Source organism: Ceratotherium simum, chromosome 34, assembly GCF_057802395.1.
Source record: "Ceratotherium simum simum isolate JZ-2026a chromosome 34, ASM5780239v1, whole genome shotgun sequence".
NCBI classification, from domain to species: domain Eukaryota; kingdom Metazoa; phylum Chordata; class Mammalia; order Perissodactyla; family Rhinocerotidae; genus Ceratotherium; species Ceratotherium simum.
In genome coordinates this window covers 12,794,183-12,813,978 of record NC_141933.1, presented here as the reverse complement: position 1 = coordinate 12,813,978, position 19,796 = coordinate 12,794,183, and the positions used below count along the sequence as shown (strand labels likewise).

The following is a 19,796-nucleotide window of genomic DNA, read 5'->3' as shown; positions in this document are numbered from 1 at the left end:
TATCCTGGAGAACTGAAAGCTGCTGTCTGCACAACTTATACATGAGTGTTCATAGCAGCTTTATTTGTAATAGCCCCAAAGCTGAAAGTTTTCAAAATGTCCCTCAATAGGTATATAGTTAAACAAACTATGGTCATCCATACCATGGAATACTGCTCAGAAATAAAAAGGAACAAACTACATTGATACACACAACAACATGGATGGATTGCAAGAGCATTAAGCAGAATGAAAAAAAGCCAATTCAAAAGGTACATGCTGAATTATTCAATTTATATAACATTCACAAAATGACAAAAGTGTAGAGATGAAAAACATTAGTGAATGCCAGGGGTTAAGGAAGTTGGAGGGAGAGTGACTATAAAGGTATAACATGAGGTGTATCTTTGTGGTGACGGAATATTTCTGTATCTTGATCATGGTGATGGGTACACAAATACACACGTGACAAAATGGCACAGAACTACAAGCACACATTATACCAAGGTTGATTTCCTCATTCTGATATTGTGCTACAGTTATGTAAAATGTAACCATTGGGAGAATCCAGGTTCAGGGTACACAGGACCTCTCTGTACTATTTTTGTAAATTATTATGAATCTGTAATTATTTAAAAATAAGAAGTTTTTAAAAATCCTGCATCCTTCGCTAAACTCAGACTTCACGGAAAGTCAGTATATTACCAGTCCAGCAAGGAGCTGAAACTCTACACCATTGCAGTAGTGGGAAAAGTCCTATTTACCCCAATGTCCCCTTGCCTCCTCCCTCTCTGCAGCCTGGCAGAACTGCCACTAAGTGCATGGTTTTGTGTTGACTAGAGGTCAGAATACTCTCCAAGTGAGGGAAGCATCCCCACCAACTAGCCACTCTTTGGGTCTCTTCATGATAACATATCAGAACTGAAGCCTACCGCAAACTTCAAATTGAAGGTATCCTGTTTAAGAGGATATGTGAGGAAAGAAATGTGAGTGTCCCCAGGCATTGTGGAAATATAAGTTGCAGCAAGGCAAGAGATGCTAGGTTCTGAACTCCAAATAACTCCTTCAGTTTTTTCAGGCTTAACTCCTGTGTTTGGGGGTGGGGAGGGAGAGCAGGGAAGGGTAGTTCATTCAGCTGTGGCAGAAGGAGTTACACCTGAGAAACATCTATCTGAAAACCAACTGAAAAGCCCTACAATGAGATGTTAGAGGGCTCATGTAGCAAGCTTAGAATTTTCCTTCTCCTTTGGCTCAGAAACTATCATAACTGGCCTGGCTTCAGTGGACAGAAATAATTCACAATCCCCACACCAGATAACAGTCCCTAGGAAGAGTTATAGAAAACCAGGACTCAAGAGTTCACTATCTTTCTTTAATTCTTGTTTATAAAGGGCCCAGGACTCTGATACAAACCATGGTTACAGATGGGCATGGGGTGGGCAGAACAAAAGGAATTAAAGTCCAAGTCCCAGGTTTAGGAGGATAAGAAAAGTGCAGGTAAAGTCCTAAATACAAAAGTCTATAAACTTGGTATTACTCTGTAAAACATGAGTGCTATAGCTGCAGCTACAGATTGTTGACACATGGGGACTGATGACTATTGAAGGAGATCAATTTTTTCAGGGCTCCAGGGCTCATATCATATAACCTCTTGAACCAAGTATATAAACAGGCTCCTAGTACAATCTCATTGTTTATTTAAGTAGTACTTGTATCTGCAAACTGCTCTGAAATAATAAAAAAACCCTCCTCATCTGAGTTGAATGTTGAGAATCCTGAAATTCTGTTAGATTGTCACCTTCCTTCTCCATCTTGGCTTTTTCTTGATGTGTGTTCTTTTCAAAGGTTAGACTGGAATAGTAATAAGTAATTAATGGTGTTCTTTTCTCATAGGCCATACAAGTAATGACTGGTGTGATTCATCACGGCCTGGGAGAGATCTGGTCTTATTTGGTAGTCTCACAAATTTATACATTTGGAAAATCATATCTTCCTCTCGTAGCAATAACAGGATACGCATTTTGGTCAGCTCTGTTTGTGAGTAAATTATCTACTCCCTGATTGGTATTCATTACTTTTTTCATTACATGCAGTGGCTGTTTCTGAGCCTAGCATTGTGCCAGAGACAGAACACTAAAAATGCATGATCCCTGCTCTCAAGGAACTCATTCTTATATCTAGTTGAAAAGGAATATATCAATATGAAAAAACTTCTATTCTTGTCAGTAATATTCTTTCATAATAAGAGTCTATTTTGTTAAAGTGTCACTTTCTGCATGCTCTTGGATATGGGGAACAACAGTAAGATGCACAATGGGCATTTTGGGAAAACAGAAAATGATTGGTGACCATTCTACCATCCATCAGGCATTTATTTTGCCAGTGGGGCAAGCAAGAGAAAACATGATTACTACGGAAGTAGTGGGATATACAGAACTTGTGTAGGAAAAGAAAAAATGAAATCTTTTTGTTCTATTGCTCCAAGAAGAATTTGGTAGAATTTACAGAGATTTCTAAGGTAAATTTTTTTGTGTCTGACAGTATGGTAGGTGATGTGCCATTGTCTACACAAAATCCTGAGTGAAATAATAATAATAATACATTTGAGATTTGGTCATTCAACCAACACTTATTGAGTACCCACTATGTGTCAGGTGCCTGTTCTAGGTGCCTAAAATATATCAACAAACAAAACAAAAATCCCAGCCCTATGGAGCTTTATTCTAGCAGGGGGCAGTATGTTATAAGATGATAAGGCTATAGAAGTAAAAAAGAAAAAGTAGAGTAGGGTAAGGGGGAATGGAATTTCTGGGAAAGTAGCAGAGGGGTATGAGTTATGGTTTTAAATTGGATGTTCAACGTAGGCCTACTTGAAAAAGTTACTATTAGTAATCTATTGTTATACAACAAACCACCACAAAACCCAGTGGCATACAACTGTGAGTATTTATTTCTTACTCATGCATCTGTAAATAGGCAGAGATTCAGCTGATCTAGGCCGGGACTAACCAGGCTTGGCTTCAAGCTACAGGTTAGGTACAGATCTTATCCTCCTTAGACTAGTGGCTACTAAAAGCATGTTCTTTTCACAGTGAAAGGCAGGAACACAAAAGGGCAGGCGTAATCACACAAGAACATTTCAAGCCTTGACTTGGCTCATGTCTGCTAACATCCCAGTCAAAGCAAATAAAATGGCCAAGTCTTAAATTGAGGGACAGAGAAGCGTAATTCAACCACCATGAAACCATGGCAAGAGTATGGAAATATAATGTCATTACCTGGAAGTAAATAATTGTGACCAATAATTCAAGCTATCATGGTGGCATTTGAGCAAAGACTTGAAAAAGTGAGACTTGTGGCCAAATGTGGAGAAAGAACTTTCTAAGATAGGAAACAGCCAGAACAAAGTCTTCAATGTCTAGTATGACTGCAGTGTTCCTAGAAAAATATGGCCAGTATTGCTGAAGCAAAGTGAGAAAGAGCAACAGCATCAGAAAAGAGGTCAGAAAAAATAATGAGGGAAAAGATAATATAGGACTTTATAAGTCATTGCAAGGACTTTGGCTTTTATTGTAAGTGAAATCGGAGTTATTATAGTGTTTCATGAATAGAGTTAAATAATATGGCATAAGTTTTAAAAATATCACTTTGGATGCTGTGTTGAAAATATAATGAAGGGGGCCAAGGAGATCTTTTAGAAAGCTACTGAATAAATCCAGGTAGACCCAAACAAATTTCGTAGTAGTGAAGGGGGTAAAAAGTAACGTGATTTTAAATATATTGTTGAGGTAGAGCTAATTGAATATCTTAATGGATTGGGTGTGGAATGTAAGAGAAAGAGAGAAGTGAAGGATAATGCCAGGATTTTGGTTTAGGCTAATAGAAGGAATGAATTGCCATCAACTAATACAGGGAAGACTGTGGGTAGAGCTGGTTTTCAGAGAAGATAATGAGTTTATTTTGAACACATTGAGTTTGAGATATCTATTTTATATTCAACTGGAGATGTTGAGCAGCCTGTTGGATATGGAATCTAGAGTTTAGATGAGAGAGTTAGGCTTAAGATGTAACTTTAGAATTCACTAGCAAGTAGATATTTGAAAACCATGAGACTGGATGAGATCACCAACGAATTGAAGAAGAAGAAAAAGAGAAGATGACCAAGTACTAGAGCTGCACTGTCCAGTACACTAGCCACTACTAACATGTAGCTTTTCAGCATTCACAATGTGGCTAACCCACATTGAGAAGTGTTGTGAATGTGAAATACATACCAGATTTCAAAACCTTAATATAAAAGTATAAAATGTAAAGTAAATAAACAAAAATATGTAATAAAAAATGTAAAATATGTCATAATTTTATATTGATTCTATGTTGAAAAAGATGAACAAAAGTGGGTCCTAGAGCAAATTAAGCTTGAACTATTGCTGGAGGCAAAAATGATAAAACTGAGGCTGTCCTACTTTGGGTACGTCATGAGAGAGCAGGATTCTTTGGAAAAGACAATAATGCTGGGAAAAGTAGAAGGCAGCAGGAAAAGAGGAAGGCCAAATAGGACATGGATTGAATCCATAAAAAAAACCATAGGCATGAGTCTATAGAAGCTGAGTAGGGCTGTTGAGGACAGGACGTTGTGGACATCACTCATTCACAGGGTCACCAGGAGTTAGAGCCAACTTGATGGTACCTAACAACAATGTTGAAATGATAGCATTTTGGATATATAGGGTTACATAAAATATAATAAAGTCAATTACACATATTTTTTCCTTTTCCTAATGTGGTACAGGAAAACTTAAAATTACATATGTTCTTTGTAATATATTTCTATTGGACAGCCCTGGACAATAGTATTCTGACTGAAGACAGTGCAATAAATAGAATGTTTTAACACTGTCACTCTATGAGTAGTAAGAGATTAGATCTTAGAAAGCGAGGAGGCCACCACAGTTTGGACAAGAAAAATGAGGGCCTTAATTCAATTTAGAGGTGCCAAATATATAGGGTCTAAGTGAAGAACAGATGAGTCAATTGTATTAATATTTCAAATAATATTCTGGTTAAAAATCAGGTTGCCATTGTAAAAATTGTCACATATATCCATATTTATGATATAAAAGTATTTAAAATTATTTGGGATTTTTTGTTTATTTGTTTAACTCAAACAATTTTTCTGAAACTATTATTTCCTCTGTTAATAAATATTTTGGGTTTATTCAAACATTTATTTACCATTTAATTTGTGTTTGGCATTTTGCTAGATGTGAGAATTAAAAGAAAAATAAACAATATGTTACTTAATCTCAACAAACTTACACTTCAGACTAGGAGACATTCTTTTATTATTTAAAAAAATTGTTTTGAGTCCATTAAGTACCACACTGATTGTGGGGAAATGGGAGAAAGGGCCTTTGAAGGTATTTCTGGTTGAGGGAATAACATGGATGTTGTTCACAATCAAGAATGTTTTGATTGTTATGAGTTCATCTCCCATGCCTTCAAAATACCTTCTTTATTTTCAATTATTTTTATGAGATCTTCATAGGGATGTTAGCTCTGGCTCTTATAGGATGTTGCTAGCATTTTCCATGTACCTATTTCAACATGAACAGGAAGACATTATAACCACTAATACTTGTATGGGGTTATTAAAACATTGATTCAAAATTTTAATGAGAGAAAAATTCTAAGTTTAGCCACTCAATATAAGACAATTCCAGAAGAAAATTGCTGACAGTGAATTGGATATGCATTGGCTTCTATATTAATTCTCTGAATTAACTAAGTCTATTGGAGAGAAGTTTTGTGAGTTAGGTGCTATTGTCATTCTATTTTTTATTTTTTTTAATGTTTAAATAAAACATACATTAAAAATGTCCAAGCATCATGGCAGAATGAGCTCTCCCCTTAGACTCTCCCCCCTAAGATACAACAAAAAGGACATTCATGTGCCAAGAGAGGACATTCATACAACACAAAAGATGTCTGAGAGACCCACACAGCCCTACGTCTGAAAGTGGAGGTACTGGGCCCCCCCAGAGGAAGTGGAAGATGGTAAAGAGAGCTCCTCTCCCTCCCGAATGGCAGCAACCCTGGGACCACGTGTCTCTGAGAGGGGAGAAGGGAGAGGTGGCATTCCACAGGAAAACAGTCACTCTCCAAGTTCCCTCACAGCCCATGGGAAACCCCCACATGGAGGTGACCGAACTGTTGCAGGGGTGTCTTCATCAAGCTAGCACCCCAGAAGAGCAGATAGCGAGGGAAGAGCGAGAAGCCCCAGGATTGGGCAGGCAAAAGTGCCCCACCCTAGCCCTGTGCTCCAGCTCAGCCAGTCAGCAAGAGCGCCCATGCACTCCACAGAAAAGGAGCAGCTAGAGGCCAGGGCTTGTGGCGTGCCCAGAATACACAGTTTTTGACCCCCACCCATTGGTGGCAGGTGGAAGCTGCAACCACATACTATTGCTATGCAGAGGTACAAATCCACGCCATTAAACAGTATGCAAAAATATATTAAATCTCCAGACCAGAAGGAAAATGACAAGCACTCAGAAATCAATCCTGAAGGCACAGAAATCTGTAATCTAAATGAAGAGAATTCATAATAGCTATCATTAAAAAGCTCAACAAGTAACAAGATAATACAGATAGACAGTTCAATGAGATCAGGAACTTCTTCACAGAAGAGATTGAAACTATAAAGAAAAACCCAATCAATCAGAAATGTTGGAGATGAAAAACACAATGGAGGAGATAAAGAAAAATCTGGAGTCTTTAAATAACAGAGCTGACAATATGGAGGACAGAATTAGCAATCTAGATGATAGGAATACAGAAATGCTTCAGATGGAGGAGAAGACAGAACTAAGACTAAGAAGAAATGAAGAAATTCTCCAAGAAATATCCAACTCAATTAGGAAACACAACATAAGGATTATGGGTATTCCAGCAAGAGAAGAGAGGGGAAAAGGAGCAGAGAGCTTGTTCAAAGAAATAATAGCTGAGAACTTCGCAAACCTGGTGAAAGAGCTGGAAATACAAGTGAATGAAGCCAATAGATCTCCTAGCTATATTAATGTGAAAAGATCGTTTCCAAGGCATATAGTAGTAAAGCTGGCAAAAGTAAATGGCAAAGAAAACATATTAAGGGCAGGAAGGCAGAAGAAAATAACTTAACAAAGGATACCCTATCTGGCTTTCAGTGGATTTCTCAGCAGATACCTTACAGGCTTGGATAGAGTGGAATGATATATTCAAAATTCTGGAAGACAAAAACTTTCAGCCAAGAATACTCTATCCAGTAAAAATATCCATCAGATATGATGGAGAAATAAAAACTTTTCCAGATAAAGAAAAGTTAAGGGAGTTCATCACCACAAGATAACAACTACAAGAAATGCTCAAGAAGACCCTCATACCTGAAAAAAAAAAAAAAGAAAGAAAGGGGATACAAAGCCTTGAGCAAGGAGAAAAATAGGTACACAAAATCAGAAAAATTGCAGCTCTCTATCAGAATAGGTTAGCAATCACTTAATTATAACATCAAAGATAAAGGGAAGGAAAACCCCAAAAATAAATATAATCTCATCATTTTAACCACAAACTCACAATACAAGATGGAATATGTTGTGAAAATAATAACTTAGAAGAAGAAGAGGGAGGGGATGGAATCAACTTAGTCTAAGGAAATAAAAAGCTATCAGAAAATGGACTATCTCATCTATGAGATTTTTTATACAAACCTCCTGGTAACCACTAAACAAATAATCAGAATAGAGACACAAATGATAAATAAAGAAAAAACTAAGAAAACCATCAGAGAGAACTACCAAACTGAATTGGTAGTCCGAAACACATGGGACAAGAAAAAAAGGAAATGTGGAAGAACTGGAAAATGAGTAATAAATTGGCAGCATTAAGCCCTCATATATCAATATTCATTCTAAATGTTAATGGATTGAGTTCTCCAATCAAAAGACACACAGTGGCAGTATGGATTAAAAAACAAGATTCAACAATATGCTGCCTCCAGGAAACACATCTCAGCTCTAAAGACAAACACAGGCTCAGAGTGAAGGGATGTAAGACGATACTCCAAGCTAATGGCAAACAAAAGAAAGCAGATGTTGCCATACTTATATCAGACAAAGTAGACTTCAAGATAAACAGGTAATGAGAGACAAAGAGGGGCAGTATATATTGATAAAAGGCACACTCCACCAAGAAGACACAACACTTATATATGCACCCAACACAGGAGCACCAAAGTACTTAAAGGAACTATTAACAAACCTAAAAGGAGATATTAACAACAACACAATAATAGTAGGGGATCTTAACACCCCCACTTACATCAATGGATAGATCATCCACACAGAAAATCAACAAGGAAATAATGGGCTTAAATGAAAAAGTAGACCAGATGGACTTAACAGATATGTAGAGAGCACTCCATCCAAACAAAGCAGATAACACAATTCTTCTCAAGTGCACATGGAACATTCTCAAGGATAGACCATATGTTGGGAAACAAGGCAAGCCTCAGTAAATTTAAGAAGATTGAAATCATAACAAGCATCTTTTCTGACCATAATGCTGTGAAACTAGAAATCAACTACAAGGAAAAAACTGGGAAAGTGACCAAGATGTGGACTAAACAACATGCTACTGAATGGATCATTGAAGAAATTAAAGGAGAAATGAAAAAATATCTGGAAACAAATGAAAATGAAAATACAGCATACCGTCTCATATGGGATTCAGCAAAAGCAGTGCTAAGAGAGAAAGTCATAGCAATACAGTCCCACCTTAACAAACAAGAAAAATCTCAAATAAACAATCGTAAACTACACCTAACAGAATTAGAAAAAGAAGAACAAACAAAGCCCAAAGTCAGCAGAGGGAGGGAAATAATAAAAATTAGAGCAAAAATAAATGAAATTGAAACAAACAAATGAAAAAACAGTGGAAAGGATCAATGAAACAAAGAGCTGGTTCTTTGAGAAGATAAACAAAATTGACAAACCCTTAGCCAGACTCACTAAGAAGAAAGAGAAGGCTCAAATAAATAAAATTAGAAATGAAAGAGGAGAAATTACAACAGATACCACAGAAATACAAAGGATTATAAGAGAGTACTATGAAAAACTAGATGCCAACAAATTGGACAATCTAGAAGAAATGGATAAATTCTTAGACTCCTACAACCTCCCAAAAATGAATCAAGAATAGAGAATCTGAATAGATTGATAACTAGTAAAGAGACTGAGACAGTAATCAAAAACCTCCCCCAAAAAAAGTCCAAGACCAGATGGCTTCTCTGGAGAATTCTACCAAACAGTCAAAGAAGATTTAACCTATCCTTCTCAAACTATTTCAAAAATTAGAGGAAGATAGAACACTTCCCAACACATTCTACGAGGCCAACATCACCCTGATACCAAAGGCAGACAAAGACAATACAAAGAAAGAAAATACAGGCCAATATCACTGATGAACATAGATGCAAAAATACTCAACAAAATATTGGCAAACCCAAGACAGCAATACATTAAAAATATCATACACCATGATCAAGTGGGATTTATAACAGGGACACAAGTATGGTTCAACATCTGCAAATCAATGAGCGTGATACACCACATTAACAAAACGAGGAATAAAAACCACATGATCCTCTCAATAGATGCAGAGAAAGCGTTGACAAGATCCAACATTCATTTATGATAAAATCTCTCAATAAAATGGATATAGAAGGAAAGTACCTCAACATAATAAAGGCCATATATGACAAACCCACAGCCAACATCATACTCAATGGGGAAAAACTGAAAGCCATTCCTCTGAGAACAGGAACGAGACAAGGGTGTCCACTCTCATCACTCTTATTCAACATAGTACTGGAGATTTTGGATATAGCAATTAGGCAAGGAAAAGTAATAAAAGGAATCCAAATAGGCAATGAAGAAGTGAAACTCTCACTGTTTGCAGACGACATGATTTTATATATAGAAAACCCTAAAGAATCCATTGGAAAACTATTAGAAATAATCAAAAACTACAGCTAAGTTGCAGGGTACAAAATCAACTTACAAAAATCAGTTACATTTCTATACTCTAATAATGAACTAACAGAAAGAGAACTCAAGAACACAATCCCATTTACAAGTGCAACAAAAAAAAATAAAATAAAATATCTAGGAATAAATTTAACCAAGGAGATGAAAGACCTATACAATGAAAACTATAAGACATTATTGAAAGGAATTGATGATGACATAAAGAAATAGAAAGATATCTTATGCACATGGATTGGAAGAATAAACATAGTTAAAAGGTCCATACTACCTAAAGCGATCTACAGATTCAATGCAATCCCAATTAGAATCCCAAAGGCATTCTTCATGGAACTAGAACAAAGAATTCTAAAATTCATATGGGGCAACAAAAGACCCTGAATAGCTAAAGCAATCCTGAGAATAAAGAACAAAGCTGGAGGCATCACAACCCCTAACTTCAAAATATACTACAAAGCTGTGGTAATCAAAACAGCATGGTATTGTACAAAAACAGACACACAGATCAGTAGAACAGAATTGAAAGCCCAGAAATAAGACCACACATCTATGGACAGCTATTCTTCAACAAAGGAGCTAAGAACATACAATGGAAAAAGGAAATTCTCTTCAATAAATGGTGCTGGGAAAACTGGACAGCCACATTCAAAAGAATGAAAGTAGACCATTATCTTACACCATACACAAAAATTAACTCAAAATGGATCAAAGACTTGAAGGTAAGACTTGAAACCATAAAACTCCTAGAAGAAAATAGAGGCAGTACGCTCTTTGACACTGGTCTTAGAGGACTCTTTCGAATTTCATGTCTACTTGGACAAGGGAAACAAAAGAAAAAATAAACAAGTGGGACTTCGTAAGACTAAAGAGCTTCTGCAAGGCAAAGGAAACCAGGATCAAAATGAAAAAAAAAACCCACGAACTGGGAGAAAATATTTGCAAATCATGTATCCAACATGAAGTTAATCTCCCTTATATGTAAGGAACTCACACAACTGAACAACAAAAGCAAACAACCTGATCAAAAAATGGGTGGAGGATATGAACAGACATTTTTCCAAAGAAGATATACAGATGGCCAACAGGCACATGAAAACATGTTCAACATCACTAATCATCAGGGAAATGCAAAACTACGCTACAGTATCACCTTACACCCATTAGAATAGCTATAATCACCAACACAAAAAATAACAAATGTTGGAGAGATTCTGAACAAAAGAGAACCCTCATACACTGCTGGTGGGAATGCAAACTGGTACAGCCTCTATGGAAAACAGTATGGAGATTCCTCAAAAAATTAAAAATAGAAATACCATATGACCCAGCTATCCCACTACTGGGTATTTACCCAAAGAACTTGAAATCAACAATCCAAAGAGACTTATGCACCCCTATGTTCATTGCAGCATTATTCACTATAGCCAAGACATGGATGCAACCCAAATGTCCATTGACTGATGAATGGATAAAGAGCATGTGGTATATATACACACTGGAATACTATTCAGGCATAAAAAAAGACAAGATCATCCCATTCACAACAATATGGATGGACCTTGAGGGTATTATGTTAAGCAAAATATGCCAGACAGAGAAAAACACCATATGATTTCACTCATATTTGGAAAATAAACTAACACACAGACAGAACAGTTTGGTGGTTACCAGGGGGAAGGGGGTTGGGGGTAGGCACAAGGGGTGAAGGGGCACATTTACATGCTGACTGACAAATAATAATGTACAACTGAAATTTCACAATGTTATAAACTATTATGACCTCAATAAAAAGAAGTCCAAAAACTATAATTTTACATCTCAATTAATTATCACTAAGTGAATATATCAGTGTAACAACACCAAGATCAAAAAAAAAAAAAAATCTAGAACCTCAGAAGTCCCTCTCGGGTCCCTTCTAATCGATAACCTCTCCCTCCTATCCTAACCATTAACCTGACTTCTAATATCATATATTACTCTTATGTGTTTTTAAACTTTATATAATTAGAATCATACAGTATGTATTATTTTGTATCTGGCTTCTTTGCTCAACTTATAATTGTGAGATCCACCCTTCTTATTGATATAGCTGTGGTTCATTCAGATTATTGCTGATTAATATTCCATTGTATTAATCTACTATAGTTTATTTATTTAATCTAATGTAAGGACATTTGGGTTGCTTCCAATTTGGAGTATTACAATACTTCCAGTTTGGGCTATTAGTAACTTTCATGTACATGCCTTTAGTTGCACATGTATGGAAAAATCTTTTAGGTTTATATACAAAAATAAAATTGCTAGTTCTTTGGTAATGCATATGGTCAACATTAGTATATAATGCCAAAATTTCTCAAGTAGTTTTACCAATATACACATCCATTAGCAGGTTATGAGAATTACTGTTGTTCTGTATCCTCAGCAGTACTTTGTGTTGTCAGTTTTCTTAATTTTAACCATTCTAGTTAGTGCTTTTAATTTGTGGTTTTAGGTTGCATTGCCTTGATGACTAACGAGGTGGAGAACCTTCTCATTTGTTTATTGGCTACTTTGACATCCTATTTTTTAAAGTACTTATACAATTTCGTCACATTTTTTAATTGGATTGTCTTTCCTTTTTAGTACTAATTTGCTATAGTTCTTTATATATTCTGGATACAAACCTTTTGTCAGTATATGTATCCTAGAGATCTTTTCTACTCTCTGGCTTGCCTTTTCTCTCCCTTAAGGTTGTTTTTTGATTAAAAAGTTCTTAATCTTGGTATAGCCCAATATAGCAATTTTTTCCTGCATTGGTAGTGTTTTTATACCCAATTTAATGAATCTTTTCCTGCTTTAAGGTCAAGAAGATATTTTTATATTATATTCTAGAAGCTGAATTGTTTTACCTTTTGCATTTAGATTTCCAATGTACTTGGAATTTCATGTTTTTATAATATGGATATTTCAAAAGCACCATTTATTGGAAAGAAGATTTTTTTGCCTCTATAAATCAAGTGTCGACATAGGTTTGAATACACTTCCGAACTCTCTGTTTTTCTGTAATTTTACTGGTATTACAATTGTACTGGTACTATTATGGCTTTAAGTAAATTTTAATGTGGTATAGTGAGTTCCTACCATTTTGTTTTTCTTCAAGATTATCTTGGCTATTTTTGCATCACCTTGCCATGTAAATTTTGGAATCAGTTTGTGATTTGCATACACACATACATACCAAACAAACCTGAAGGGGTCTTGATTGGGATTTCACGAGATGCTCTCTTTTATGGTCTCTATCATCTGGGACCTGGTTGAAAATGAACTCTAGTAAATCAGAAAACATGGAATCTATTGAAAGGACTATTCACACATTTGTTTAACTTCATTTCTAAAGTGAATTATGTTGTTTAAATTATATTTTCATTCATTCGGTTAAGAAATATATTGGACAGCCACTATTTGCAAGAATTGCTCTAAGGACTGGAATAAAACAATGAACAAGACATACATTAAGTTTAAGTAAGTAATGCCTCTACTTTCATAGACCTCACTTTCTTAGTTGAGGAGGTAGAGAGTAAACAAGCAAGCAAATATTTAAAAATTTCTAATTGTAAGTGTTATGAAAAAAATAAACCGCATACTCTTCTAAAGGAAAGCAATTGATCCGAGGGCAATCTCATATGGGGTGATGATCCCTCATTCATTCTGTTCTAGGCACACTGGTCTTTGTTCTATTCCTTAAAAAAATAAAGATTTCTTCTCTGTAAGTGCTTACATTTCCTTTCCCTGGAAAACTCCTTCCTCCAGGCTTCAAGACTTCAGGTCGTTTTTATCATATGATCTCAGCTTACATATTACTCTCTCAAGAGGCCTTCTTTGATTTACCTATTTAAAGTGGCCCCCCAAGTATTCTCTTTTATATCACCAGCCCTAGGATCACAAATATGAATGTACTAATTGAGAAAATGGAAATATCATAAATCAGTTTTACCCACAAAATCAAGGTTTTCTTGTTGCCATGCCACATCCCATTGACTAATCTCCATGTCCAAAGCCCTCCTTCAAAGCCCTACATAAATTGGGAATTAATACCTTTGAAACGGTTGATGATCTAACTGTAAATCGCTTAGAATTCACTGTTGCTCATATACCCCTTTGATGTGTTTAATGGATTATTAGTCAGAAATAGAGCTACAAGCAAGAATGAGCGTATGAGCCTCAGCCTCTATACTTTGCAAAGAAGCCTCTGCAACATGTGATAAATAACTAGAATAATTTTATTTATGACTGTGATTTTGCCTGAGATTAAAAGAGAAAACATTGTCCTTGTGGTATTTTTCTTTTTGATGACTTTGTTTTATGTTTTGATTTTCTGGGAGGCTTTTCTAGAATGAGAACCTCAAATGGAGGAAGTCCAGGATGCTGAGGAGGAATAGAGTCTTCTCTTGCTTTATGTAAAATGTCTAAGATAAGTAGCTGGAAGACAAAAGAAGCACTCATTTCAAAGGTCTAGGAAAAATCCCAAGTAAGATATGTGGAAGTAGAAAATAGAAAGTAATAAAAATCAATAATATTTGCTGTTTGCCCCAAACATGGGATCCTGTAGTAAAGTGCTTATTTCAGTGCAGGGTTTTGTAAAGAAAACAGGGCCACTTCAAGATTTATGGGAATATAGAAACTAGTATGATAATTGGAGCCTTCATAAATGTAGGAGTTCCTAGAGACGAGAAGATGTGAAAAGGAGAATTGGAGAATCATGAAGAGAGTCACTAATTACTCCTGCCTAAGGAGTGTGAGTAGACAAGTTGAAGTCGTAATTAAATCTAAGAAGCTAGAGGGTCCTGGCCACTAGAATAGGGTTGCAAAGGGAAGGTCATGGAGAAGTCAGGGAACTGCTGCTTCTAGAAGACAAAATGGAAATATAACAAAGGAGAGAAAAAACGGAGGCGACAGTTGCCATGTCTGATCACTCTGACGTTCTGAGAGTAATTGTTTCTGCTTCCCTTTTCCCTTCCAAATACTGCTTGATATTCTCTCTTGGCCAACTGTAACTGGGAACCGTACAAGGAAAGCAATTCTGAAATGTAGTCCTGAGCCTTAGGTGGAAGCTGTAGGACCAAGTTTACTATAAACAATTCAGCAAATTGCTTTATATGTAACTATTACAACAACAACACAGTAACACAACAAGGTAAAAAATATTAATCCCCACTTTACCAAGGAAAAAAGCAAAACTTGTTAGCTTAAGTAATTTCTCTTGAGTCACATAGAAAGAAAGTGAAAAGAATTCAAATTCAGATCCTTCTGACCCAAAAACGCTATTTGGTATTGACATATTAGTGGCCCCATTTTCCTGGGGAAAGAACATTCCTCTCCTCTACTACTGTGGGAAGTTTCCATGCATGCATAAAAGTTGCACCAATGAAAAAAATAAATTTCTGATACACCATAACTGCCATCTTTCTAACTAGTTTTAGGAAATGATGAAAGGTCTCAGAACAAGCTACTCATGGAAGACATTATGTGATTCTTATATTTAAATATATAACATGAAGCTTAAATGTTTTCTGAATGATTTTTCTATTAATGAAATTTTTTAACATTATATTAAAAGTACTTGCATGTGAAATCACCAAGATATAACATTGTCTAGTAGTAAATTCATTAATTGGATATATTTTCTTTTAATTCCCTTGTGGGCTCAATACATAAGATTGACAAAGACTAAGTAAAATTTGACACTCCTTTTGCCCCATAAAGTCCATTGCCCCATATCCAACACACGTGTTACGTTAGTGACAAGAGACTTCATGCTTTCTCACCTCTCTGTAATAGAGAAACCTTGAATTATTTCATGGATGACTTTCTCAATGGTCCTACTAAAGAGTTAAGATGATATTCTTCATGTTACAGCATTTCAGAATTCTCTTACTTGTATATAAACATATGACTGAGTATCAATAAATGTGTGTTTTGTTTCCAGTTTGTCCTCTCAGGAACCTTGACAATGTGGTTAGAGATGAGGCGTTCAATGTTCTTGGTAAGTCAGAATGTTTGTAGCAACTCTAGAGATAACAGTTCTATTTTCCAAAAGAAGGAGAGTCAGTAAGGAGGCAGCAGTTAGATTTTTATGGCATTTTTATCACAAAAAAAAGGAAACACTCTAATTATTAAAAACTGTTATATTTCATTAGCCATAAAAATAATTCAGGGTGTATGAAGTTAATCATGGAGTTAAATTTCTATGTGATAAATCGTTTAATGCAAATTAAAATGTTGGTTATGACATGTAAATTTGGATACCGTGAGATAACCCAGTATCTGTTATTAGCTTACTATTTTTTTGCTTCTTCGCATGTCTAGGAACTTTTGATTATATGGTGGACAATGGTTGTATGGTGTGAGATATTGTAAAGAGTCTGGATTATGTTGATTCTCTTAGAGAGTGCTGAGTTTTATGTTGACAGGTAGTTAAATGGAAGAATAAGAAATTAGAGTAATTATGAACGTTAGTGCTAGTAGACTAACTTCTTGAATGGCAGAATAAGAAACTCCATGAGCTCATTCTTCCACAAAAACAAGGAAAACAACTAAAATTAGTGATTTCAGAACACTGGAAATTAACCAGAGTCACAATAAAAACTCAAAATTGTCTATCCAATAGATACTATTATAGATACTCAAAAAATAGAGGGTTCTATAATGTTTCAACTTGGAGCTATTCCCATTCCCCCTCAATCTCCTGCTTATTGGTGTGATAACATGGAAAGCCTGTAGTCTTGGAGACGATTGAGAGGATTGACATCCTTTCATGCTCTCTTAAAATCACCATCCTATGAGCACAGTCAATATTTTGTTTGAACTTGCAGCAACCTGAAAAACCTCTATTCCCAGGGTGGTGTGGCTATTTCTTTGGAGACAGACCTCATCTCAGTGAAAACAAAGGAAAGTCACTACCACCAGGGAATTCTGAAACAATATCAATCTTCTGGCAACAGTGCAGCTGCATAAAGCTGTGATTTCAGTTGAGGTGAACAAAGGCCTGGCCAGAAATTTAAAAGAAAATTTTGGATAACTAGAAAACCATGGGGAGCTTTGAGAAGCTCCAGCATATTCTTAGAGATCAAAAATGCTGTTTACATGTGGAAGGCTGTATGCATGCCCAGGATAGACCTGGGAAAGGAGAGGGACCCATTCATTCACCTCTGGCTGACTGTGAGGCTCTGAGTAAACAAGAAGTGAAAGCTAATTCTGTCTTGTAAACTGATTGAAGTTTTAAGGTGTATATTCTCACACAAATTCCCCTTGGCAAAGGATTATTGACTGGCATTAAATTATACTGACCCAGGGGTAACCCCTAGGAAGCCAGGTTTTTTAAAAAAAGAACTTTTAAAAAAGATAGCAGAGAACTCAGGGACTCCACATGAAGAAATACAATACTTACAGAATGAATCCAGGAAAGTCACTAAACAAATAAGCAGGAACAAGAAAAACAACAACCAAAAATACAGCAAAACTAAAGAATTCTGGAGGGAAGGGAACAATCTAATACCAAATTTGTTACAATAAATTATATAAAAATGTCCATTTAAGAAAAGGAAACATGCAAAGACATTGAAACATATTTCAAATAAGCAGGAAAAAAAGCAATTGACAGCAAATGGCCCTAATGGGACACAGATTTTAGGCTTAATAGTCAATGACATTAAATCCTCTGTTATAAATATATGCAAAGAACTAAAGAAAACAATATTTAAAGAATTAAAAGAAAGTATAAGCATTATGTCTCACCAAATAGATAATATCAATAATGAGATAGAAATTATTTTTAAAAGAACCAATTAAATATTCTGGAGTTGAAAAGGACAAACACTAAATGAAGAATTCACTAGAGGAGATAAACAACAGACTAGAGCGGACAGAAGAAAGAATTAGAAAACTTGAAGATAGGTCAATAGAGATTATCTAATATGAGGGGCAGAAAGATAAAAAATAAAGAAAAATGAACATGAGCTCAGAGACGTGTGGGACACCAAGCATACCAATGTACGTATAACGGAGGTCCCCAAAAGAGAAGAGAAAAAAAGGGGAGCAGAAATATTGAAGAAGTATTGGCAGAAAATTTTCCAACTTGATGGAAAATAATATTCTAAATGTTAAAGATGCTCAATAAACTCCAAGTGGAATAAACTCAAGAAGATCCACATAGACTTATCATAGTCGAACTGATGAAATTCAAAAATAAAGAGAAAATCTTGAAAGGAGCAAAATAAAAATGATTTATAACACATAAGGGATTCTCAATAAGATTAATAGCTGACTTCTCATCAGAAATCAGAGGGTTGAGGCAGTGGGATGACATTTTCAATGTTTTGAAGAAACATTTCAAAAATTCATTTTTTTTTAGAGGTGAAGTTTTTTTTTTTTTTTGAGGAAGATTGGCCCTGAGCTAACATCTGTTGCCAATCTTCCTCCTTTTTTCCTTTTTTCTCCCCAAAGCCACAGTAGATAGTTGCATGTCATGGTTGTACGTCCTTCTAGTTGCTCTATGTGGGACGCTGCCTCAGCATGGCTTGAGGAGCAGTGAGTAGGTCCACGCCCAGAATCCAAACCAGCGAACCCCAGGTCACCAAAGCAGAGCATGTGAACTTAACCACTACGCCACCAGGCCAGCCCCTCAAAAATTCTTTAGACAGCCAAACTATTCTTGAAATACTAAAGGAGAAATTAAGGCATTACCAGATTTCTTTTTTAAACTGAGAGAATTTGTCACTAGCATACCTGCACTACAGAAAAAATTAAAGAGAGTCCTTCAGGCTAAAATGATAGGACCCTAGATAGTTCTTGAATTTACATGCAGAAATAAGGAATATTGGTAAAAGGAACTACATAATTAAATATAAAAGACAGTATAAATGCATTTTGTTTATAACTCTTTTCTTCTCTTACCTGATTTAAGAAAAAATTGAATAAAGCAGTAATTATAAGCTGTGTTGATGAGCTCATAATGTATAAAGATGTAATTTGCATAACAATAATAGTAGAAAATAGGGGGAGGAAGCAGAATTATATCTGAGCAAAATTTGATATACTATACAAATTAAGTTAGTATTAATCTAAATAGATCATTTTAAATTAACATGCTAATTGGAATCCCCAAGGAGACCACTAAAAAATGACTAAAAATATATAGTAAAGGAAACAAATGAACTGGTACGGCACACTAGGAAATATATATTTAATAAAAAATGAAGGCAGTAATGGAAGAATAGAGGAAAAAAACAGATATAAGACATATATGACACTAAGAGCAAAATGCCAGACATAAATCCTACCCTATCAGTAATTACTTTAAATGCAAATGGATTAAATACTTCAATAAAAAAGCAGATTGGCAGAATTGACAAACAAAAACATTATCCAACTATATGCTGTCTAAAAGAGATACATTTTAGATTCAAAGATGCAAATATGTTTAAAGTGGAAGTATAGAAAAGTATGCCACATAAACTAAACAAGACAGCTGGATTGTCTATATTAATATTAGAAAAAATACACCATAAGACAAAAATTGTTACTAAAGGAAAGAACATTGTATAACAATAGGAGGGTCAATCCATCAAGAGGATATGCACCTGACAAAAATGCCCTAAAATAAATGAAGAAAACTGACAGAATTTAAGTGAGAAATGGACAATTCATCAATAATAGTTGTAAACTTAAATAACCTGCTATCAATAATGGATAGAAAAAGTAGGC

The 19,796-nt window shown here is 35.4% G+C and overlaps 1 protein-coding gene across 1 annotated transcript in view; it reads left to right on the top strand.

Annotated features, from left to right (window-relative positions):
• LOC147912568 (membrane-spanning 4-domains subfamily A member 12-like) overlaps window positions 1-19,796 on the top strand; it is a 51,946-nt gene that overhangs the window by 13,034 nt on the left and 19,116 nt on the right. The window contains exon 2 of the mRNA XM_087423243.1: window positions 16,021-16,077. Within this exon, the coding sequence (XP_087279369.1) occupies window positions 16,021-16,077 (57 nt within the window). The remainder of the gene's footprint in view (window positions 1-16,020; window positions 16,078-19,796) is intronic.